This window comes from Oncorhynchus keta, chromosome 13 (genome assembly GCF_023373465.1).
Source record: "Oncorhynchus keta strain PuntledgeMale-10-30-2019 chromosome 13, Oket_V2, whole genome shotgun sequence".
Taxonomy (NCBI): domain Eukaryota; kingdom Metazoa; phylum Chordata; class Actinopteri; order Salmoniformes; family Salmonidae; genus Oncorhynchus; species Oncorhynchus keta.
In genome coordinates this window covers 34,380,784-34,406,440 of record NC_068433.1, presented here as the reverse complement: position 1 = coordinate 34,406,440, position 25,657 = coordinate 34,380,784, and the positions used below count along the sequence as shown (strand labels likewise).

General features: G+C 43.5%; 1 protein-coding gene across 2 annotated transcripts in view; it reads right to left on the bottom strand.

Annotated features, from left to right (window-relative positions):
- LOC118392239 (1-phosphatidylinositol 4,5-bisphosphate phosphodiesterase beta-3) overlaps positions 1-25,657 on the bottom strand; it is a 126,487-nt gene that overhangs the window by 9,505 nt on the left and 91,325 nt on the right. The window contains exons 15-32 of one of the 2 annotated variants that reach the window (XM_035784016.2): positions 25,506-25,607; positions 25,295-25,368; positions 25,090-25,186; positions 24,640-24,849; positions 24,313-24,467; positions 24,049-24,210; positions 23,148-23,247; positions 22,938-23,042; positions 22,431-22,525; positions 21,720-21,855; positions 20,926-20,961; positions 20,696-20,805; positions 20,366-20,475; positions 19,990-20,149; positions 19,759-19,835; positions 17,688-17,777; positions 6,496-6,553; positions 6,165-6,251 (exon numbers count right to left, since the gene is read on the bottom strand). In XM_035784016.2, coding sequence (XP_035639909.1) covers positions 6,165-6,251; positions 6,496-6,553; positions 17,688-17,777; positions 19,759-19,835; positions 19,990-20,149; positions 20,366-20,475; positions 20,696-20,805; positions 20,926-20,961; positions 21,720-21,855; positions 22,431-22,525; positions 22,938-23,042; positions 23,148-23,247; positions 24,049-24,210; positions 24,313-24,467; positions 24,640-24,849; positions 25,090-25,186; positions 25,295-25,368; positions 25,506-25,607 — 1,964 coding nt within the window. Of the gene's footprint in view, positions 1-6,139; positions 6,252-6,495; positions 6,554-17,687; positions 17,778-19,758; positions 19,836-19,989; positions 20,150-20,365; positions 20,476-20,695; positions 20,806-20,925; positions 20,962-21,719; positions 21,856-22,430; positions 22,526-22,937; positions 23,043-23,147; positions 23,248-24,048; positions 24,211-24,312; positions 24,468-24,639; positions 24,850-25,089; positions 25,187-25,294; positions 25,369-25,505; positions 25,608-25,657 lie in introns of both variants that reach the window. The other variant, XM_035784017.2, reaches the window with a different exon arrangement.

Sequence of the window (25,657 nt, the reverse complement as noted above, 5' to 3'; positions counted from 1 at the left end):
GATAGCGGGGTGAACAGGCAGTGGCTCGGGTGGTTGTTGTCCTTGATGATCTTTTTGGCCTTCCTGTGACATCGGGTGATGTAGATGTCCTGGAGGGCAGGTAGTTTTCCCCCGGTGATGTGTTGTGCAGACAGCACTACCCTCTGGAGAGCCTTACGGTTGTGGGCGGAGCAGTTGCCGTACCAGGCAGTGATACAGACTGACAGGATGCTCTCGATTGTGCACCTGTAAAAGTTTGTGAGTGTTTTCGATGACAAGCTAAATTACTTCAGGTTCTTCACCATGCCGTCTGTGTGGGTGGACCATTTCAGTTTGTCCGTGATGTGTACGCCGAGGAACTTAAAACTTTCCACCTTCTCCACTACTGTCCCGTCGATGTGGATAGGGCGGTGCTCCCTCTGCTGTTTCCTGAAGTACACGATCAACTCCTTTGTTTTGTTGATGTTGAGTGTGAGGTTATTTTCCTGACACCACACTCCAAGGGCCCTCACCTCCTCCCTGTAGGCCGTCTCGTCGTTGTTGGTAATCAAGCTTACCACTCTAGTGTCGTCTGCAAACTTGATGATTGAGTTGGAGGCGTGCTTGACCACGCAGCCATGTGTGAACAGGGAGTACAGGAGAGAGCTGAGAATGCACCCTTGTGGGGCCCCCGTGTTGAGGATCAGCGGGGTGGAGATGTTTCTAACCCTCACCGCCTAAGGACGGCCGTCAGAAAGTCCAGGACCCAGTTGCAGAGGGCGGTGTCGAGACCCAGGGTTTGGAGGGTACTATGGGGTTAAATGCTGAGCTGTAGTCGATGAACAGCATTCTTACATAGTGGGGAGAACAAGTATTTGATACACTGTCGATGCAGGTTTTCCTACTTACAAAGCATGTAGAGGTTTGTACATTTTATCATAGGTACACTTCAACTGTAAGAGACGGAATCTAAAACAAAAATCCAGAAAATCACATTGTAGGATTTTCAAGTAATTAATTTGCATTTCATTGCAGGACATAAGTATTTGATCACCTACCAACCAGTAAGAATTCCGGCTCTCACAGACCTGTTAGTTTTTCTTTAAGAATCCCTCCTGTTCTCCACTCATTACCTGTATTAACTGCACCTGTTTGAACTCAGCACCTGTTTGAACTCAGCACCTGTTTGAACTCAGCACCTGTTTGAACTCAGCACCTGTTTGAACTCAGACTCCAACCTCTCCACACACTCAATCAAACAGACTCCAACCTCTCCACAATGGCCAAGACCAGACAGCTGTGGAAGGACATCAGGGTTAAAATTGTAGACCTGCACAAGGCTGGGATGGGCTACAGCACAATAGGCAAGCAGCTTGGTGAGAAGGCAACAACTGTTGGCGCAATTATTAGAAAATGGAAGAAGTTCAAGATGACGGTCAATCACCCTCGGTCTGGGGCTCCATGCAATATCTAACCTTGTGGGACCTCAATGATCATGAGGAAGGTGAGGGATCAGCCCAAAACTACACGGCAGGACCTGGTCAATGACCTGAAGAGAGCTGGGACCACAGTCTCAAAGAAAACCATTAGTAACACACTATGGCGTCATGGATTAAAATCCTGCAGCGCATGCAAGATCCCCCTGTTCAAGCCAGCGCATGTCCAGGCCCTTCTGAAGTTTGCTAATGACCATCTGGATGATCCAGAGGAGGAATGGGAGAAGGTCATGTGGTCTGATGAGACAAAAAAAAGCTTTGTGGTCTAAACTTCACTCGCCGTGTTTGGAGGAAGAAGAAGGATGAGTACAACCCCAAGAACACCATCCCAACTGTGAAGCATGGAGGTGGAAACATCATTCTTTGGGGATACTTTTCTGCAAAGGGGACAGGACGACTGCACCGTATTGAGGGGAGGATGGATGGGGCCATGGATCGCGAGATCTTGGCCAAAAACCTCCTTCCCTCAGTAAGAGCATTGAAGATGGGTTGTGGCTGGGTCTTCCAGCATGACAACGACCCGAAACACACAGCCAGGGCAACTAAGGAGTGGCTCCGTAAGAAGCATCTCAAGGTCCTGGAGTGGCCTAGCCAGTCTCCAGACTTGAACCCAATAGAAAATCATTGGAGGGAGCTGAAAGTCCGTCTTGCCTAGCGACAGCCCTGTAACCTGAAGGATCTGGAGAAGGTCTGTATGGAGGAGGGCCAAAATCCCTGCTGTAGTGTGTGCAAACCTGGTCAAGAACTACAGGAAACGTATGATCTCTGTAATTGCAAACAAAGGTTTTTGTACCAAATATTAAGTTCTGCTTTTCTGATGTATCAAATACTTATGTCATGCAATAAAATGCTAAATAATTACTTAAAAATCATACAATGATTTTCTGGATTTTTGTTTTAGATTCCGTCTCTCACAGTTGAAGTGTTGCTATGATAAAAAATTACAGATCTCATCTACATGCTTTGTAAGTAGGAAAACCTGCAAAATCGGCAGTGTATCAAATACTTGTTCTCCCCACTGTAGGTATTCCTCTTGTCCAGATGGGTTAGGGCAGTGTGCAGTATGATTGAGATTGTGGCATCTGTAGACCTTTTGGGGCGGTAAGCAAATTGAAGTAGGTGTAGGGTATCAGGTAGGGTGGAGGTGATATGATCCTTGATTAGTCTCTCAAAGCATTTCATGATGATAGTCGTTTAGCTCAGTTACCTTAGCTTTCTTGGGACCAGGAGCAATGGTGCCCCTATTGAAGCATGTGCGCACAGCAGACTGGGATAGGGATTGATTGAATATGTCTCTAAACACACCAGCCAGCTGGTCTGCGCATGCTCGGAGGACGCGGCTAGGGATGCCGTCTGGGCTGGCAGCCTTGCGAGGGTTAACACATTTAAATGTTTTACTCACATTGGCCACGGTGAAGGAGGGCCCACAGGTTTTGGTAGCGGGCCATGTCAGTGGCACTGTATTGTCCTCAAAGCGAGCAAAAAAGGTTGTTTAATTTATCTGGGAGAAAGACGCCGGTCTTTAATAGTCACCGTGGTACAACATCACCGATGCACTTGCTAATAAACTCGCTCTCCATGTCAGCGTATACATCAATGTTGTTGTCTGAGGCTATCCGGAACATATCCCAGTCCACGTGATGGAAGCAATATTGAAGCGTGGAATCTGATTGGTCGGACCAGCGTTGAACATACCTGAGTACGGGCTTTCCTGTTTTAGTTGATGTCTATAGGCTGGGAGCAACAAAAAGGAGTCCTGGTCAGATTTGCCGAAAGTAGGGTGGGGCAGGGTTTTGTATGCGTCGTGGAAGTTAGAGTAGCAATGATCCAGAATGCTGCCAGCTCGAGTCGCGCATTCCATATGCTGATAAAAATTTAGGGAGCCTTGTTTTCAGATTAGTTTTGTTAAAATCCCTAGATACAATGAATGCAGCCTCAGGATATATGATTTCAAGTTTACATAGAGTCCAGTGAAGTTCTGTCAGGGCCGTCGGGGCGTCTGCTTGAGCGGGAATTGGACGGCTGTGACTATAATCGAAGAGAATGCTTTTGGTAGATAATGCGGTCTGCATTTGATTGTATGGAATTCTAGGTCAGGTGAACAAAAGGATTTAAGCTCCTGCATGTTGTTATGATTACACCACAAGTCATTGGTCATAAGGCATACACCCCAGCCCTTCTTACCAGACAGATGTTTGTTTCTGTCGGTGCGATGCGTGAAGAAACCGGGTGGCTATGCCGACTCTGATAACATATCCTGAGTGAGCCATGTTTCCGTGAAACAAAGAATGTTACAATCTCTAATGTCTCTCTGGAAGGCAACCCTTGCTCGAATTTCATCTACCTTGTTGTCAAGAGACTGGACATTGGCGAGTAGTATACTCGGGAGCGGTGAGCAATGTTCCCGTCTACGGAGCATGACCAGAAGACTGCTCCGTCTGTGGTGCGTTGTTTTGGGTCGCATACTGGGATCAGATCCATTGTCCTGGTTGGTGGTCCGAACAGAGGATCCACTTCGGGAAAGCCGTATTCCTTGGCTGTATGTAATAAGACTTATGATTTCCTGGGGTAACAACGTAAAAAATAATACATAAAAAAACAAAATACTGCATAGTTTCCTAAGAACACGAAGCGAGGCGACCATCTCTGTCGGCGCCATCTTACTGGGTGAAATACCACTGTGTTCACTCACAGCAACAAGATTTGTGACCTGCTGCCACAAGAAAAGGCCAACCAGTGTTGAACAAACACCATTGTAAAAACAACATACAGTTGAAGTCAGAGCTTTACACACACCTTTGCCAAATACATTTAAACTAATGTTTTCACATTTCCTGACATTTAATCCTAGTAAAAATCCCCTGTCTTAGGTCAGTTAGCATCACTACTTTATTTGAAGAATGTCAAATGTCAGAATAATAGTATGATTTATTTCATCACATTCCCAGTGGGTCAGAAGTTTACATACACTCAATTAGTATTTCGTAGCATTGCCTTTAAATTGTTTACCTTTTGGGTCAATCGTTTCAGGAAAGCCTTCCAAAAGCTTCCTACAATACGTTGCGTGAATTTTGGCCCATTCCTCCAGACAGAGCTGGTGTAACTGAGTCAGGTTTCTAGGCGTCCTTGCTCGCACACGCTTTTTCAGTTCTGCCCACACATTTTCTATGGGATTGAGGTCAGGGCTTTGTGATGGCCACTCCAAAACCTTGACTTTGTTGTCCTTAAGCCATTTTGCCACAAATTTGGGATCATTGTCCATTTGGAAGACCCATTTGGGACCAAGGTTCAACTTCCTAACTGATGTCTTGAGATGTTGCTTCAATATATCCACCTACTTTTCCTCCTCATGATGCCATCCATTTGTGAAGTGCACCAGTCCCTCCTGAAGCAAAGCACCCCCACAACATGATGCTGCCACCCCCATGCTTCACAATTGGGATGGTGTTCTTCGGCTTGTAAGCCTCCCTCTTTTTTTTATCCAAACACAACGATGGTCATTAAGGTCAAACAGTTCTATTTCTGTTCCATCAGACCAGAGGACATTTCTCCAAAAAGTAGGATCTTTGTCCCCATGTGCAGTTGCAAACCGTAGTCTTTTTTATGGTGGTTTTGGAGCAGTGGCTTCTTCCTTGCTGAGTGGCCATTTTGCTTATGTGGATATAGGACTCATTTTACAGTGGATATAGATACTTTTGTACCTGTTTCCTCCAGCATCTTCACAAGGTCCTTTCCGTTGTTCTGGGATTGATTTGCACTTTTCGCACCAAAGCATGTTCATCTCTTGGAGACAGAACGCGTCTCCTTCCTGAGTGGTATGACGGCTGCGTGGTCCCATGGTGTTTATACTTGCGTACTAGTGTTTGTACAGATGAACGTGGTACCTTCAGGCATTTGGAAATAGCCCCCAAGGATGAACCAGACTTTTGGAGGTCTACCAATTTTGGCTGATTTCTTTGGATGATGTCAAGCAAAGAGGCACTGAGTTTGAAGGTAAGGCCTTGAAATACATACACAGGTATACCTCCAATTGACTCAAATGATGTCAATTCGCCAATCAGAAGCTTCTAAAGCCATGACATCGTTTTCTGGAATTTTCCAAGCTGTTTAAAGGCACAGCCAAATTAGTGTATGTAAACTTCTGACCCACTGAAATTGTGACACAGTGAAATATAAGTGAAATAATCTGTCTGTAAACAATTGTTGGAAAACTTACTTGTGTCATGCACAAAGTAGATGTCCTAAACGACTTGGTCAAAACTATAGTTTGTTAACAAGAAATGTGTGAAATGGTTGAAAAACGAGTTTTAATGACTCCAATGTAAGTGTATGTAAACTTCCAACTTCAACTGTATATTTATTTATTTGGCCTTTTGTACTTTATTTGCACATAATTACAACACATCCATAATATGACTTTTGAAATGTCCTAATTATTTTGGAATTTTTGTGAGTGTAATGTTTAATGTTCATTTTAAATTGTTTATTTAACTTTTGTTTATTATCTATTTAACTTGCTTTGGCAATGTAAACATATGTTTCCCATGCCAATAAAGCTCCTTAAAGAGGAAGAGAGAAAGAGAGTGAAAAAATATACTTTAATTGATTAGATGAAGGATTAATTCAACTTTAACAGCCATGCCAATAAAGCATATTTGAAGGTACAGTATGTGTGTCTGTCTCACCAGTGTCTGTGTGTGTGCGTCTCACCAATGGTTGCTCCTCCTCTATGTGTCGTTGGGCTTCTCTCTGACCAATTACCAACTTCTCCTGACGCCTTGACTGGGCCTCATCCAACTAGGCAAGGTGAGGAGACAGAGAGAGAATGGAAAGAAAGCAGGAGGAAGGGGAAGGGAGAGAGGAAGAGGGAGAGAGAGAGGGAGAGAAAGAAAAGAGAGAAGAGGGAAAGAGAGAAAACAAAGAGCAAAAGGGAGTTATTGACATCACAATGGCTGACAGAGATGTATTCCGCCATAAGCATGAAAGAGATGTACTCAAGAGTGAGGCGATAAGTATGTGTGTGAGGCCTGCACACACTTACCCGGCGGATTAACGTGACAGAGTCTGAGATATGCTTCCTGTTGATCTCATTCAGTTCCCTACAGAGAGAGGTAGAAAGAGAGAGAGGTGAAGAGAGACCATGAGAAACAGACACAGACACACAGACTAGTGTTGTCTCGATACCAGAATTTTGAATTTGATACCAATACCAGGTTTAGTATCACGGTATTCGATACCACTGCAAAAAAAGATAAAGCGTATTAGTGAAGTCAAAGAATAAAAGCTGGGCTGAATTTACACTATTCAGTGCATTCGGAAAGTATTCAGAACCCTTGACTTTTTCCACATTTTGTTACGTTACAGCCTTATTCTATAATTGATTAAATATTTTTTTCCCTTCATTAATCTACACACATAACCCCATAATGACAAAGCAAAAACAGACAAACAAATTGTTTCAAATGTACTACAAATAAAAACAGAAATACCTTATTTACATTCAGTACCATTCAAAAGTTTGGATACATGTTAGAGGAAATTATAGTTGAAATTATTAATTATGTATACATTATTGATTAGAACCATTTATTCTAATACTATTATGTTATAATATGAAAAGTATGAGTTTTTGGTTGAGCTGTTACTGAAAATGTAAGCAGAACGAATTAATTGTCTGTGCCTCTTGGGAAGTTTAAGGCGGAGGGATAAGATAGCTTTTCAGACAGATAAGAATGTTTTGGTTGGATTCCATTAGTGGAGAGAAGTATATCTTTTAGACAGGTTGGAATGTAGTTTTATGAGGGGAGTAAAAAATCTCTAGGACTGAATACTACGCTATTGTAAGGATGGGAGAGGGTGTGAAACTGATGACGTCATTTTATGTTCTCTTTCTTTAAAATGTAATGTTCTTTGTATTTTGGGTCAGTACTCATCAAGAATAAATGCTGAACTTGTTTTTAAGACTGGTCTCTTGCTAATTCATGCAAATGATAAACGTACAACTTATCATGAATTAGAAATGGGTGCGAATTGAATTGGTTTTGGCAATAAAACATAAAGGAATTTAGAATTCCTCTATCAATACACCTACTCATTTCAGGGTTTTTCTTTGTAGAATAAAAGTGACAACATTGAAACTATGAAATAACACATCATGTAGTAATCATGTTAAACAAATCAAAAAATATTTTACATTTGAGATTCTTCAAAGTAGCAACTCTTTTCCTTGACAACAGCTTTGCACACTCTTGGCATTTTCTCAACATGAGGTACCTGGAATTCATTTCAATTAACAGGTGTGCCTTGTTAAAAGTTAATTTGTGGAATTTCTTTCCTTCTTAATTCGTTTGAGACAATCAGTTGTGTTGTGAGGGGTGGTATACAGAAGATAGGCCTATTTGGTAAAAGACCAAGTCCATATTATGGCAAGAACAGCTCAAATAAGCCATGAGAAATGACATTCCATCATTAATAAGACATGAAGGTCAGTCAATATCGAAAATGTCAAGAAATTGGAAAGTTTCTTCAAGTGCAGTAGCAAAAAAAACATCAAGCGCTATAAATGAAACTCATGATGATCGCTATAATGGCTCTCATGAGGACCGCCACAGGAAAGGAAGATCCAGAGTTACCTCTGGTGCAGAGGATAAGTTCATTAGAGTTTACCAGCCTCAGAAATTGCAGCCCAAATACATGCTTCACAGAGTACAAGTAACAGACACATCTCAACATCAACTGTTCAGAGGAGACCGTGTGAATCAGGTCTTCATGGTCAAAATAAAATGCTACTAAAGGACACCAATAAGAAGAAGAGACATGCTTGGGCCAAGAAACACGAGCAATGGACATTAGACCAGTGGAAATCTGTCCTTTGGTCTGATGACTCCAAATATGAGATTTTTGGTTCCAACCGCCGTGACTCTGTGATGCTGAGTAGGTGGACGGATGATCTCTGCATGTGTGGTTCCCATCGTGAAGCAAAGAGGTGGTGGTGTGATGATGATTTGCTGATGACACTGTCAGTGATTTATTTAGAATTCAAGGCACACTTAACCAGTATGGCTACCATAGCATTCTGCAGCGATAGGCCATCCCATCTGGTTTGCGCTTAGTGGGACTATCTTTTTAAAATTTTTACAAACAGAACAATGACCCAACACACCTCCAGGCTGTGTAAGGGCTTTTTGACCAAGAAGGAGAGTGATGGAGTGATGCATCAGATGAACCGATCTCAATCCATTTGAGATGGTTTGGCATGAGCTGGACCGCAGAGTGAAGGAAAAGCATCCAACAAGTGCTAAGCGTATGTGGGAACTCATTCTAGACTGCCTGAAAAGCATTCTCGGTGAAGCTGGTTGAGAGAATGCCAAGAGTGTGCAAAGACGTCATCACTTTGAAGAATCTAAAATCTATTTAGATTTGTTTAACACTTTATTTTGGTTCCTGCATGATTCCATATATGTTATTTCATAGTTTTGATGTCTTCATTGAAGTCCAACTGTGGTATAATTCAATTGATTGGACATGATTTGGAAAGGCACACTTGTCTTTATAAGGTCATTGTCAGTGCATGTCAGAAAAAAACCAAGCCATGAGGCCGAAGGAATTGTCTGTAGAGCTCCGAGATATGATTGTGTTTTGGTACAGATCTGGGGAAGGGTACTAAAAAATGTCTGTAGCATTGAAGGTCCCCAAGACCACAATGGCCTCCATCATTCCTAAATGGAAGAAGAGAAGGGCCTTGGTCAGAGATTCAACCAAGAATCCGATGGTCACTCTGACAGTGATCCAGAGTTCCTCTGTGGAGTTGGGAAACCTTCCAGAAAGACAACCATCTCTGTAAAACTCTACCAATCAGACCTTTATGGTAGAGTGGCCAGACAGAAGCCACTCCTCAGTAAACGGCACATGACAGCCCGCTTGGAGTTTGCCAAAAGGCACCTAAAGACTTTGGTCTGATGAATGACAAGCGTCACATCTGGAGGAAACCTAGCACCATCCATATTGTGTTAAACAGTGTATTGTTTGTAACAGTGATAACATCAAGTAAAACGGAAATTATAAAAAAGAAATCCAAAGTATAGATATCCACTGGCGAGTGTAGAGAGTATAGAGATATTGTTATCCACGTCGGCACCAACGATGTCAGGATGAAACAGTCAGAGATCACCAAGCGCAACATAACTTCTGCGTGTAAATCAGCTAGAAAGATGTGTCGGCATCGAGTAATTGTCTCTGGCCCCCTCCCAGTTAGGGGGAGTGATGAGCTCTACAGCAGAGTCTCACAACTCAATCTCTGGTTGAAAACTGCCCCTCCCAAAAGATAGAATTTGTAGATAATTGGCCCTCTTTCTGGGACTCACCCACAAACAGGACCAATCCTGACCTGCTGAGGAGTGACGGACTCCATCCTAGCTGGAGGGGTGCTCTCATCTTATCTACCAACATAGATAGGGCTCTAACTCCTCTAGCTCCACAATGAAATAGGGTGCTGGCCAGGCAGCAGGCTGTTAGCCAGCCTGCCAGCATAGTGGAGTCTGCCACTAGCACAGTCAGTGTAGTCAGCTCAGCTATCACCATTGAGACCGTGTCTGTCGACCTAGGTTGGGCAAAACTAAACATGGCGGTGTTCGCCTTAGCAATCTCACTAGGATAAAGACCACCTCCATTCCTGTCATTATTGAAAGAGATCATGATACCTCACATCTCAAAATAAGGCTACTTAATGTTAGATCCCTTACTTCAAAGGCAATTATAGCCAATGAACTAATCACTGATCATAATCTTGACGTGATTGGCCTGACTGAAACATGGCTTAAGCCTGATGGGTTTTGTCCAACATGTCTCTGGAACCACTCACTGTCACAGTCATACGCTGGACCTAGTTTTGTCCCATGGAATAAATGTTGTGGGTCTTAATGTTTTTCCTCATAATCATGGACTATCGGACCACCTTTTTATTACGTTTTGCAATTGCAACAAATAATCTGCTCAGACCCCAACCAAGGAGCATCAAAAGTCGTGCTATAAATTCACAGACAACACAAAGATTCCTTGATGTCCTTCCAGATTCCCTCTGTCTACCCAAGGACGCCAGAGGCAGCATTCCCCAAGAGAGGATTACTTTCACTTTAGCAGTGATAAATTCATGAACATCTTTGAGGAAAAGATTATGATTATTAGAAAGCAAATTACAGACTCCTCTTTAAATCTGCGTATTCCTTCAAAGCTTAGTTGTCCTGAGTCTGCACAACTCTGCCAGGACCTAGGATCAAGAGAGACGCTCAAGTGTTTTAGTACTATATCTCTTTACACAATGATGAAAATAATCATGGCCTCTAAACCTTCAAGCTGCATACTGGACCCTATTCCAACTAAACTACTGAAAGAGCTGCTTCCTGTGCTTGGCCCTCCTATGTTGAACATAATAAACGGCTCTCTATCCACCGGATGTGTACCAAACTCACTAAAAGTGGCAGTAATAAAGCCTCTCTTGAAAAAGCCAAACCTTGACCCAGAAAATATAAAAAACTATCGGCCTGTATTGAATCTTCCATTCCTCTCAACATTTTTAGAAAAGGCTGTTGCGCAGCAACTCACTGCCTTCCTGAAGACAAACAATGTATAAGAAATGCTTCAGTCTGGTTTTAGACCCCATCATAGCACTGAGACGGCACTTGTGAAGGTGGTAAATTACATTTTAATGGCATCGGACCGAGGCTCTGCATCTGCCCTCGTGCTCCTAGACCTTAGTGCTGCTTTTGATACCATCGATCACCACATTCTTTTGGAGAGATTGGAAACCCAAATTGGTCTACACGGACAAGTTCTGGCCTGGTTTAGATCTTATCTGTCGGAAAGATATCAGTTTGTCTCTGTGAATGGTTTGTCCTCTGACAAATCAACTGTAAATTTCGGTGTTCCTCAAGGTTCCGTTTTAGGACCACTATTGTTTTCACTATATATTTTACCTCTTGGGGATGTTATTCGAAAACACAATGTTAACTTTCACTGCTATGCGGATGACACACAGCTGTAGATTTCAATAAAACATGGTGAAGCCCCAAAATTGCCCTTGCTAGAAGCATGTGTTTTAGACATAAGGAAGTGGATGGCTGCAAACTTTCTACTTTTAAACTCAGACAAAACAGAGATGCTTGTTCGAGGTCCCAAGAAACAAAGAGATCTTCTGTTGAATCTGACAATTAATCTTAATGGTTGTACAGTCATCTCAAATAAAACTGTGAAGGACCACGGAGTTACTCTGGACCCTGATCTCTCTTTTGAAGAACATATCAAGACCATTTCAAGGACAGCTTTTTTCCATCTACGTAACATTGCAAAAATCAGAAACTTTCTGTCCAAAAATGATGCAGAAAAATGAATCCATGCTTTTGTCACTTCTAGGTTAGACTACTGCAATGCTCTACTTTCCGGCTACCCGGATAAAGCACTAAATAAACTTCAGTTAGTGCTAAATACGGCTGTTAGAATCCTGACTAGAACCAAAAAATTTGATCATATTACTCCAGTGCTAGCCTCTCTACACTGGCGTCCTGTCAAAGCAAGGGCTGATTTCAAGGGTTTACTGCTAACCTACAAAGCATTACATGGGCTTGCTCCTACCTTTCTCTCTGATTTGGTCGTGCCGTACATACCTACACGTATGCTACGGTCACAAGACGCAGGCCTCCTAATTGTCCCTAGAATTTCTAAGCAAACAGCTGGAGGCAGGGCTTTCTCCTATAGAGCTCCATTTTTATGGAACGGTCTGCCTACCCATGTCAGAGACGCAAACTCGGTCTCAACCTATAAGTCTTTACTGAAGACTCATCTCTTCAGTGGGTCATATGATTGAGTGTAGTCTGGCCCAGGAGTGGGAAGGTGAACGGAAAGGCTCTGGAGCAACGAACCGCCCTTGCTGGCCGGTTCCCCTCTTTCCACTGGGATTCTCTGCCTCTAACCCCATTACAGGGGCTGAGTCACTGGCTTACTGGGGCTCTCTCATGCCGTCCCTGGAAGGGGTGCGTCACCTGAGTGGGTTGATTCACTGATGTGGTCATCCTGTCTGGGTTGGCGCCCCCCCTTGGGTTGTGCCATGGCGGAGATCTTTGTGGGCTATACTCAGCCTTGTCTCAGGATGGTAAGTTGGTGGTTGAAGATATCCCTCTAGTGGTGTGGGGGCTGTGCTTTGGCAAAGTGGGTGGGGTTATATCCTTCCTGTTTGGCCCTGTCTGGGGGTGTCCTCGGATGGGGCCAAAGTGTCTCCTGACCCCTCTTGTCTCACCCTCCAGTATTTATGCTGCAGTAGTTTATGTGTCGGGGGGGTAGGGTCAGTTTGTTATATCTGGAGTACTTCTCCTGTCCTATTCAGTGTCCTGTGTGAATCAAAGTGTGCGTTCTCTAATTCTCTCCTTCTCTCTTTCTTTCTCTGTCTCGGAGGACCTGAGCCCTAGGACCATGCCCCAGGACTACCTGACATGATGACTCCTTGCTGTCCCCAGTCCACCTGGCCATGCTGCTGCTCCAGTTTCAACTGTTCTGCCTTATTATTATTCGACCATGCTGGTCATTTATGAACATTTGAACATCTTGGCCATGTTCTGTTATAATCTCCACCCGGCAGAGCCAGAAGAGGACTGGCCACCCCACATAGCCTGGTTCCTCTCTAGGTTTCTTCCTAGGTTTTGGCCTTTCTAGGGAGTTTTTCCTAGCCACCGTGCTTCTACACCTGCATTGCTTGCTGTTTGGGGTTTTAGGCTGGGTTTCTGTACAACACTTTGAGATATCAGCTGATGTACGAAGGGCTATATAAATAAATTTGACTTGATTTGATCAACAAACTTCTTATAGCTTAGCATGCTGTCAGGATGCTATTTAGCGGCAGGGACTGGGAGACTAGTCAGGATCAAGGGAAAGATGAACGGAGCAGTGGACAGTGAGATCCTTAATAAAAACCTGCTCCAGAGCGCTCAGGACCTCAGACTTGTTTTTGCTTTGTCATTATGGGGTATTGAGTGTAGATTGATGAGGGTGAAAAAACCCAATTTAATCCATTTTAGAATAAGGTTGTAACGTAACAAAATGAGGAAAGAGTCAAGGGGTCTGAATACTTTCCGAGTGCACTGTATATAGAAAAGTATGTGGACACCCCTTCAAATGAGTGGATTCAGCTATTTTAGCCACACCCGTTATTGACAGGTGGGTAACACTCCGAGCACACAGCCATGAAATCTCCATAGAGCCACGAAGCTCACAGAACGGGAGCACCGAGTGCTGAAGCACATAGCGCGTAAACATCATCTGTTCTCGGTTGTAACACTCACTACCAAGATCCAATCAGCCTCTGGAAGCAACATCAGCACAATAACTGTTCATCGGGAGCTTAATGAAATGGGTTTCTATGGCCGAGCAGCCTCACACAAGTCTAAGATCACCATGCGTAATGCCAAGCGTCGGCAAGAGTGGTGTAAAGCTCGCCGCCATTGGACTCTGGAGCAGTGGAAACACATTCTCTGGATGAATCACGCTTCACCATCTGGCAGTCCGACGGACGATTCTGGGTTTGGCGAACGCCAGGAGAAAGCTTCCTGCCCCAATGCATATTGCCAAATGTAAAGTTTGGTGGAGGATGAATAATGGTCTGGGGTTGTTTTTCATGGTTCGGGCTCGGCCCCTTTGTTCCAGTGAAGGGAAATCTTAACGCTACGGCATACAACGGCATTTTAGACGATTCTGTGCTTCCAACTTTGTGGCAAAAATTTGGGTAAGGCTCTTTCCTGTTTCAGCATGACAATGCCCCCGTGCACACAGCGAGGTCCATACAGAAATGGTTTGTTGAGATCGGTGTGGAAGAACTGACCTCAACCCCATCGAACACCTTTGGGATGAATTGGAATGTCAACTGCGAGCCAGGCCTAATCTCCCAACCTCACTAATACTCTTGTGGCTGAATGGAAGCAAGTCCCCGCAGCAATGTTCCAACATCTTGTGGAGAACCTTCCCAGTAGAGTGGAGGCTGTCATAGCAGCAAAGGGGGGACCAACTCCGTATTAATGCCCATGGTTTTGGAATGAGATGTTCAATGAGCAGGTGTCCACATACTTTTGGTCATGTAGTGTATTGTTTTTACATTGAACAATATGTTGATAACTGGTAAAATAAGAAATATAATATATTTTATTCTATATTCCATTTCTTTCCAAAATATACCACCATATGAAATACCATGAGAATTTATTACATTTTCCTAATGAAAAACCATAGCTGAGATACATTTACAATTACATTACATTAACTGTTTTAAAATGTAATTTGATACATATTTGGGTTAATTTGCTAATCTATGGCCATAATATCAGGTCACATTACATTCATTAGACCTATGATTCATTATTCATTGTACCTAAATCATTTTATATATTAAATCAATAGTTGAGTTCCAAACAACATAAAAAAAACACGTTGAAGCTCATTTCTGAAGCTTCCATATTGCAATAGTCTACACACCATAGAAATCATTTCATTTCTGAAGTTTCTGTATTGCAATAGTCTACATAGCATACTACGATTCCCAGAGTGCATTGCAACTCCCAGGGTGGCTACTGCTAGCAAGCCCAGACAAACACGAAGTAACATTAGTCTAAATATATTGCTTTCATAGCTAAGTTATGAGTGCATTTCACATTACTTTTGGGTTGTAATCATATTATATTACTCTCTCCACTGGCTTCCAGTTGAAGCTCGCATCCGCTACAAGACCATGGTGCTTGCCTACGGAGCTGTGAGGGGAACGGCACCTCAGTACCTCCAGGCTCTGATCAGGCCCTACACCCAAACAAGGGCGCTGCGTTCATCCACCTCTGGCTTGCTCGCCTCCCTACCACTGAGGAAGTACAGTTCCCGCTCAGCCCAGTCAAAACTGTTCGCTGCTCTGGCTCCCCAATGGTGGAACACACTCCCTCACGACGCCAGGACAGCGGAGTCAATCACCACCTTCCGGAGACACCTGAAACCCCACCTCTTTAAGGAATACCTAGGATAGGATAAAGTAATCCTTCTCACCCCCCTTAAAAGATTTAGATGCACTATTGTAAAGTGGCTGTTCCACTGGATGTCATAAGGTGAATGCACCAATTTGTAAGTCGCTCTGGATAAGAGCGTCTGCTAAATGACTTAAATGTAAATGTAAATGTAAATATTATAATGCTCACATGAATGTCATGCTGAATATATGTTCATGTCATTGTCCCCCCCCCAAAAAAAAATCAAGTTAAGTTGCTAGCAGAATGTTACAATACAAATATCATGTGTAAAATAGTTTTTTTATGTTGTTTCGGAACTAAACCTCCCTTGCACTGCACCGCTTTGTAACACCTTTTGCTTAGTTGTTTCGGAAGGATGGCCGTCATTAACTGATCTGTAAGCAAAGTATTCCCATGATGTTTATGTTAGAAAAGCCATGTGTCTGCAATTTCTCTTTCCTTTCGCTTGCTTCTCAAAAGTGTCTTGCGCTGTCAGGTAACCTGGCCAGCTTACTTCTTCCCCTTTGAGAAGATTCAGACAAATGATTCAAATCAAATTGTATTATAGTCACATGCTTTGAGGAAAAATAACATGGCTATATACAGGGAGTACCAGTACCGAGTCGATGTGCAGGGGTAGCTATGTATATATAGGTAGGGATCAAGTGACTAAGCAACAGGATAGATAATAGAGAGTAGCAGCAGCGTATGTGGTGTCAGTATGTATGTGTTTGTGTGTGTGGCGTCAGTTTGCATGTGTGCGCATGTTATGTGTTTGGGGGGGAATATGTAGTGTGTGTATGTGGGTGTGTGTGTGTCCAGCGTATGTGTGATGTATGTGCGTATGTGTGAGTCCAACATGTGTGCATAGACTCAGTGCAGGAAAGTTAGTGCAAAAAATGGTCAATGTAGGTAGTAGTCTGGGTATACATTAAATGAGCTATTTAGCAATTTTGTTTAGCAGTCTTATGGCTTGGGGATAGAAGCTGTTCAGGGTCCTGTTGGTTCCACACTTGATTCACTGGTACCGCTTGCCATGCAGTAGTAGAGAGAACAGTCTATGGCTTGGGTGGCTGGACTTCTTCTGACACTGCATTGTATAGAGGTCCTGGATGGCAGGGAGCTCGGCCCCAGTGATGTACCGGGCCATTCTCACCACCCTCTGCAGCGCCTTGCAGCTGCCGTACCAAGCAGTGATGCAGCCAGTCAAGATGCTCTCAATGTTGCAGCTGTATAACTTTTTGAGGATGTGAGAGTCCCATGCCAAATCTTTTCAGACTAGTAAGGAGGAAGAGGTGCTGTCGTGCCCCCTTCGCAACTGTGCGGGTGTGTGTGGACCATGTTAAGTCCTTATTGATTGATGTGCTCACCGAGGAACTTGAAGCTCTCGACCCGCTCCACTACAGCCCCATCGATGTGGATGGCGTGCTCGCCCTTCCGTGTCCTGTAGTCCACAATCAGCTCCTTTGTCTTGCTGACATTGAGGGAGAGATTGTTGTCCTGGCACCACACTGCGATGTCTCTGACCTCCTCCCTTTAGACTGCCTTATCATCGTCGTTGATCAGTCCTACCACCTTTGTGTCTTTAGCAGACTTGATGATGGTGTTGGAGTCCTGCGTGGCCATGCAGTCATGGGTGAACAGGGAGTACAGGAGTGGACTAGTCAGCGTGGCAGATGTGTTGTTGTCTACCCTCACCTCCTGGGGCCGGCCCATTAGGAAGTCCAGGATCCAGTTGCAGAGGGAGGTGTTCAGTACCAGGGTCCTGAGCCTGGTGATGAGCTTGGACGGGACTATAGTGTTGAACGCTGAACTGTAATCAATGAACAGGATTCTTACATGTTCCTTTAGTCCAGTGTGGACTGCAATAGAGATTGCGTCATCTCTGGATCTGTGGGAGCGGAATGCGAATTGGAGTGGGGCCAGTGTTTCTGAGATGATGGTGTGGATGTGAGCCATGACCAGCCTTTCAAATAATTCATGGCTATAGATGTGAGTGCTAAGGGGTGACTAGACAGATTCAACCCTCTCAATCCGTACATGACGTGAGACACATTTGACAGAAGTACCAAAAGTAAAAACAATTCTTCTACCGAGACATTTTTCATGTTCTAGTATCGAAAAAGTTCAGAAGTTTCGGTATAGCGTCCAACACTAACACGCACACGCACGCACGCACGCACGCACGCACACACACAGAGTGACATACGACTCAGCCTTGTCTCTGTCTCTGCTCTTGGCCTCGATAATGCTGTGCTGTCTCTTCCTGTCTAGAATCTTTTGAAGCTCCTTCTTCTCTCTGTAAACAATAACAAAAACAAATAAACAATAACTTGTAACTTAGCTTTCTGGTAATGGTGTTTTGATATGAATCCATCTGCATTCAGAGTAATACAGTTGCTATAGTAGCTGATGCGTGGTGAGCGTTCTGGCACAAATGGTTGCAGTGCACCACCTAAGTGATGAGCTTCACGTTGGTGGTGGACAAAGTGAGTTCCCCTTAGTATTTACAGCGCTTTGAACATCTGGGAAAGCGCTATATGAATCCAATCAATTATTATTATAAATGATCATAAAACATGATCTTACCTCTTACCAGTGCTGGGATTAGTTACTTGAAAAAGTAATACATTGCATTTAAATCAATACAAAGAACAAAAGTAACGCGTTACTTTACAAAAGTACTTTGTGTGAAAATGAATGACTTGTGTTACTAGTTATATTACTTTGACTTATTGTCATGAAAAAAAATCTCAAGCCGCGCGCTCTACTAAATATAGGCTACTTACTAACTCTGGTTTGGAGTTTCTCTTTTCATCAGTGGCGTTCTTCCCTGTGCTAGTCTACAAATACTTCACTATCATATGGGCTGCTTAATTAGCCACATATACTGCAAGCCAAACATCTGCAAGTTCTGGTTATAGACCAGGCACATACATGATGGACCCATAGAGATGTACGTATATAGGGCACACTTGCAGCTAGACAGGAAAGCCCTCTATGGGCTTTCATATCACAGAAGCGATCAATGTCAAAGATCAGAGCCCTCTACATCTCTATGGACAGCATCTTTAATGACATTTCTCCAAACAGACTTTCTCCGCTCGATCATGGAAACACGCACCCAGTAGAGATATGGTTCTGAAAGTAACTGTAAAAATAACGTAGAATGTATGCACATACGCTTTGGATAAAAGCGTCTGCTAAATGGCATATATTATTATTATTATTATTATATTACCCAATTTGAAAAAGTAACGTGTTACTTTAGTCCGCTACTCATAAAAGTAAGCTGATTACTACGTAACGTGTTACTTTAGTCCGCTACTCATAAAAGTAAGCTGATTACGTAACGTGTTACTTTAGTCCGCTACTCATAAAAGTAAGCTGATTACTACGTAACGTGTTACTTTAGTCCGCTACTCATAAAAGTAAGCTGATTACGTAACGTGTTACTTTAGTCCGTTACTCATAAAAGTAAGCTGATTACTACGTAACGTGTTACTTTAGTCCGCTACTCATAAAAGTAAGCTGATTACTACGTAACGTGTTACTTTAGTCCGCTACTCATAAAAGTAAGCTGATTACTACGTAACGTGTTACTTTAGTCCGCTACTCATAAAAGTAAGCTGATTACTACGTAACGTGTTACTTTAGTCCGCTACTCATAAAAGTAAGCTGATTTACGTAACGTGTTACTTTAGTCCGCTACTCATAAAAGTAAGCTGATTACGTAGCGTGTTACTTTAGTCCGCTACTCATAAAAGTAAGCTGATTACGTAACGTGTTACTTTAGTCCGCTACTCATAAAAGTAAGCTGATTACGTAGTGTGTTACTTTTGTTACACTTTACCCCCAACACTGCCGCTCACATAAGAACTTAACTCTACTTATAAAGGTGTTTTTATATAAATCCATCTATACTGAACAAAAATATAAATGCAACATGCAACAATTTCAAAGATTTTACTGAGTTACAGTTCATATAAGGAAATCAGTCAATTGAAATAAATTCATTAGGCCCTAAAGTATGGATTTCACGTGACTGGGAATGCAGATATGCATCTTTTGGTCACAGATAACCTAAAAAAAGGTAGGGGCATGGATCAGAAAAGCAATCATTATCTGGTGTGACCACCATTTGCCTCATGCAGCGCCTGATGCATTTGCCTCATGCAGCGCCTGATGCATTTGCCTCATGCATCACCTTCGCATAATTTTGATTGTGGCCTGTGGAATGTTGTAAAACTGTTGTTATAAAGCATGAAACAGTATCTTACCTCTCACAGATCTCCTTAAGTTTTTTGAGCTGAGCCGTCTGACATTCCTGGGATGTCTCCTTTATTTTCTGAAATGCCTGGAACACACAGCAGGAGGGGTGAGAATCTGTATGTGATTCGTATGTGTGTGCGTGTACTTCTCGTAGGTGTGTGTGTGCATGTACCTCTCGTAGGTGTGTGTGTGTGCATGTGTGTGCGCATGTGTATGTGCTTGGGTGCGTGCGTGCATACCTCTCGTAGGTGTGTGTGTTTCTTCTCTCTCTCCAGTGTGTGTTGTTGTTGCCGTAGTTTTAGGAGCTCTTGCATCTGCCACTCTCTCAGCTGCACCGTCTGTTTCTGTAACTCCAGCTCCAATGCTGTCAACTGCCTCTGCACCGGCTCTGCTGGCTCACTGACACACACACATAAACAAACAAATATATATATTTTTTTACAAATATATTATTATATACATACAAACACATTAACACACACAAATATTCCCCAATGTGTCTCCCCCCTTTCCCTTGTAAGGGGCAAGTGGTTGATTTGGAATCTCTTTCTCCTTTTCATCACCCCTTACCAACTCTTCATCACCCCCCCATTCATCCCTCCCTCGCTCTCTTACTTTTTCTTCATGCTGCTTTTGAGATGTTTCTCCATCTGACTGCGTCGTCTCTGTGTGTCAGAGCGGAGCTGGTTACAGCGACTCCTCTGCTCTTTACTCAAGGCCCACACCTTTTAATACACACACGCACGTATACACGCACAACCGTGCACAGACACACACACAACACATGTCAAATAGACAGTGTGCTGATGCAAACACAAACAGCAGTATTCGTAATGGATTTAAGCTGTCTATAAAAAATATCACTGTGGTTTATTGACAACATCTTTAAAAGTTAGTATTTCAAATTTTGCAGAAAGACGGCCAAGCTGTGTGTGTCAGTCTAACCTTCTTGAGGTGTTTCTTGCGGAGCTCCTTGAGTTCTTTACATTGTTTCTTCAACAGCTTCAGATACGACTTCTGCTGTTTCAACTCTTCTGTAGACTGAGCCTGGAGATCTGAGAGAGCGAGAGAGAAAGGGAGAAATGATCTAACTGGTTTGGCCTCCCACCACATGAGGGTGATAATGAGTTCTGTGGTGTAATGTAATGTGGATGGGTGGATAGGAGATGACTTACTTGCCAGGACTGTAGCAATAAGATCCTCTTTCTGGCCTGACACATGGAGACAGGAACAGGACAGGACAGGTTGAAATGCAGATGTGATGTTTTCACTTCAGAACTCAGCAATGATACTCACATAATGGTTGTGCTCCAGGCTGACTACATTGCAGACATGCTGAGATCTGCATCTGCAATGTAGTCAGCCTGGAACGCGACCAATAGCTCTCCCAGGTTCTTGAATAGAGCATCTGGTTAAGCCTACACATGATAACTAACAACAAATACGTGCTCCCGAGTGGCGCAGCCGTCTAAGGCACTGCATCTCAGTGCTAGAGGCGTCACTACAGAACCTGGTTCAATCTTGGGCTGTATGACAACCGGCCGTGATTGGGAGTCCCATAGGGCGGCCCACAATTGGCCCAGCGTCGTTCGGGTTAGGGTTTGGCTGGGGTAGGCCGTAATTGTAAAGAAGAATTTATTCTTAACTGACTTGCCTAGTTAAAAAATATATATACAATACTAACAATACAACACTCACAATACTCACACACATCACCAATCCCCATAACTCCATAAGGCCTGATATATAATACAATACAATACAAAACACACCAGGGGTGGCTGGTGGGTGGAGATATCGGAGGATGGGCTTAGTATAATGTCTGGAATGGAATAAATGGATCGGTGTCCTCCGCTTATGCAAGTCATGTGTTTGATACCTTTCCATCCTCCAATAGCTCTACTCACCAGCATCCTCTATAATACACCAAACAATGATATGTGTGTGTGTGTGTTACAGTGTGGTCTACCTGGTCCAGGTGAGCTGATGAGGTCGCTGATGTCATCAATGGGGGCGGGGACGGGGTGGAGGGGGGAGGGGATCTTCCCCAAGGGGGCGTCGCCCTTCCGATCCCTCTCTCCCTCCTTCGGCTGCTCCAATACACGCTACACACAGTGGAGAGAAGGTTGATGATTCTTAACTTGTCAAAATTGTGAATTAAAGATTTACACAAGTTACATCAGTCTTAAAGGCCTGCTACATTGGATGTGTAACTTTAGCAGATTGCGAGGCATCCCACTAATTTCAATGAACCCTGGGCGTAAGCAGCATGGCTCCGCAAGGAAATTAAACTTTGGTTCTATTTTCAAGAATTCGATGCAGATAAAACCCTATTGGTTTTCACCACGCCTCAGTATATCATGTGATGTGTTTGTGTGTGTGTGTATATGTGTAGGTGGGTTCTTCTATCCTTGTGAGGATGTAAAATCCCCCAAAGTCCCTACAAGGATAGTAACACAAGGAAAATTGTCCCTCGTGGGAGGTTATTTTAAGGTAAGGGGTTAGGTTTAGGGTTAGGGTTACAATTAAGGTTAGGGTAAGGTATTGGTGGATAGATTTAGGAGTTAGGTTTAGGGTTATGGTAAGGTTTACGGTTAGGGGTTAGGTAAAATAATTTTAGGTCACCATGAGGATAGAAGAACATAACATGCGTGTGTGTGTGTATGTGTGGTCTCCTCACCTCGCCGTTGTCCTCCATCAGAGCAGCTAGCTGTCTCTCTCTCTGGTCCAAAAGACTCACATGTTTGATGGGGTTGGTCAAGGCCTCAGCATACTCTAACATAAACACACAACACAACACAAAAGTGAGCAATGTGCCTAGACCTAGTACACATACACACACTTAGTCATGTTTGTTGCTCTTGGAATTTAACTGCAGAAAATGCTGTCATCAAAGTAATTTTCTTAGTAGGCGACGTCAGAGTTCAGCATGTCTGTAAACTCAGGATAGACGGATGATACCCCAGTTTCTGATTTGTTATTACGACATGGAAGATAACGAAGTGGAAATGAACAGGTTTTCTTGGTCGGAATTTCAGATAACTAAGTTCTGTAGTCCTAGAGGTTATGGGTAATATAGTCCTAAGGGGTCATGTGCAGTGTAGTCATTGGGGGTTATGGGTAATATAGTCCTAGGGGGTTAAGGGTAGTGTAGTCCTAGGAGGTTATGGATAGTGTAGTTTATTACCCTGGTGTTCATTAGGAATGTAGTCTTGAGCCTCGGTGTAGACCAATAGAGAGGGAAGCAACAGAGGCTGGTTCATCTCATTCTTCAGACTGATGTAGTGGTAACCTACACGCACACACACAAGATGACAGCATTGAAGGAACAGACTGTACGATACAAGATCAAAAAGATCCGCACGCACGCAGCCAGGCAGACAAACACAGTACTGACCCGGTCGGATGGTTGACACAGGGCAGATCCGATGTCCGAGGAACTTCCCGTTCTCCTCAAACACAGCTATCCTCAGAGAGGCCAGAGTGGGCAGGACCACCTACACACAGAATGCTGTTACCTTGTGTATGTTTGCATCGTTATGTGTGTATATTTTTATACATTGAGTGTATGAAACATTAGGAACACCTTCCTAATATTGAGTTGCACCCCCTTTTGCCCTCAGAACAGCCTCAATTCGTCAGGGCATGGACTCTACAAGGTGTCGAAAGCATTTCACAGGGATGCTGGCCAATGTTGAATCCAATGCTTCCCACAGTTGTGTCAACTTAGCTGGATGTCCTTAGGGTGGTGGACCATTGTTGATACACACGGGAAACTTTTGAGCGTGAAAAACCCAGCGGCGTTTCAGTTCTTGACACACTCAAGCCGGTGTGCCTGGCACCTACTACCATACCCGTTCAAAGGCACTTAAACTTTTGTCTTACCCATTCACCCTCTGAATGGCACACATACCCAATCCATATCTCAATTTAAATCAAATGTTATTTTTCACATGCGCCCAAAACAGGTGTAGACTTTACCGTGAAATGCTTACTTACGAGCCCTTTCCCAACAATACTGTTCAAAAGTAAGAAAATGAACAAAAAGTTAAAAAGAAAATAGTATCACAATAAAATAACGAGGCCTATTTACAAGGAGTACTGGTACCGAGTCAGTGTACTGGGGTATGAGGTAGTTGGAGTGACTGACTGAGGTAATATATACAGTACATGTAGGTTGGATTCACCCGCTCAGTCTGTGTCATGGAAAGAGCAGGTGTTCCTAATGTTTTGCACACTGTGTGAGTGTGTGTGTATCGATATGGTGTGTGTGTCTCTTCAGCCTGTAATAACGTTACCTTGTTGAAGACAAAAGTCTCATCGTCCCAGACTGGGTCCAGGCTGTTACCATTGGAAGTTCTGGTACGGTACTTCCTCTTTGTGTCAGCAGGAAGTCCAAATATGTCCACTTCCACGTACACACCCACTTTCTTATCGGTCAGGAACTGTCCCGAGATCACCTGGAGACGGAGGGATGGAGAGAAGGAGATAGTTACAGACATATACGTACATACACGTAACCCCACCGCCCCACCCCCACCGAGACACACATACCCACTTACCCTGATCTTGACGGTGTTGGCTACGATGCCGTCCACTATGTTTTCAGTGAAGGGGTCAAAGTGTTTGTCTGTCCTTCTCATGAATTCTGGTTTGAGCAGGTAACCACTGTGTCCATTATACTCAAACACACCCATGTTCAACTGCATGGGCAGGTCTGAGAGAGAGGGGGAGAGAGGGAGATTGTCAGTCCTGGAAATAAGTGAAGCAGGGGGACAGAAGACATAACAGAGGGAAAGAGAGAGGGATGAGAGCGAGATGAGAAAATAATGAAGAAAGGTATGAGAAGATAAGAAGAGTTCAGGTATAAGGAAGAAAGATCGACATACCGAGTGTCTGGAAGTTTAGCGCCACCATCTGACAGCCTACGTTCCAGAAGAGTTGGGGCATGTAGTTTGAACTATCAACTCTCGTCCCTTTAGGATAGATACGACTCAGCTGCTTCTTATTGTACTCAACAAACTCGATGGGTGCACTCTTCAGTGTGTCCATACCCTTGGTCTCCACAAATGATGACATCTCAAAATACTTATTCCTCTCTGTGAGAGAGAGAATATATACAAATCAGTTCAAATCAATCAATATGTCAGTGTGTGTCTCTTGGCTAATAATGAACTATGAATTCGTCATTTAGCTAGCCTTATGCACTACATGAGAGGAGTGATTAGGCGTAAATGACACCTATCCGCTCACTCACACATACACACGCACACCAATGATGCACATCATTGACACACACATACACACATTGCTTGCTATCATCAGATGCACACACTCACTGTTTGCAACCTCAAAGCTCTTGAACTTGACAGGTTCTATGTAGTTGACAAGAGTAGACATCTCCTCTGTCGCATTTACCTCACTACTGGCAGTACCCTGAGACAGAGAGAGAATTGTTACGTGTTCATTTTATCACTGGGCTGACCCATATCGGTAGAAGAGTTCGGGGATCAATGAAGGTCAATCAATAAATAGAGGTTTCACCTCATCAGAGTTTGGTTTCTTCAGTTCAGCCACAGGTTCATCTTCCTCCTCCTCATCACTCTCTCCCTCCCCTCCTAGAAAACATGCACAAACAACTGTTACCAATATCCTCCATCTATCCAGCCACCCATTCATCAATCCATCCATCTCTCCCCTTCCTCTCTCCATCCCTCCCTCCCCAGCATGTTCTTCATTCAAGATGTGAACTGACCAATTGACTTCCGAGGATCTCCATCCTTGACCAGACTCTCTGCCAGCTTCTCTTCCCCATTGGACAGCAGCTGGCCCCCCTCGCTGTCACTGAATGGGAAGTCTATACACACACACACACACACACACACACACACACACACACACACACAC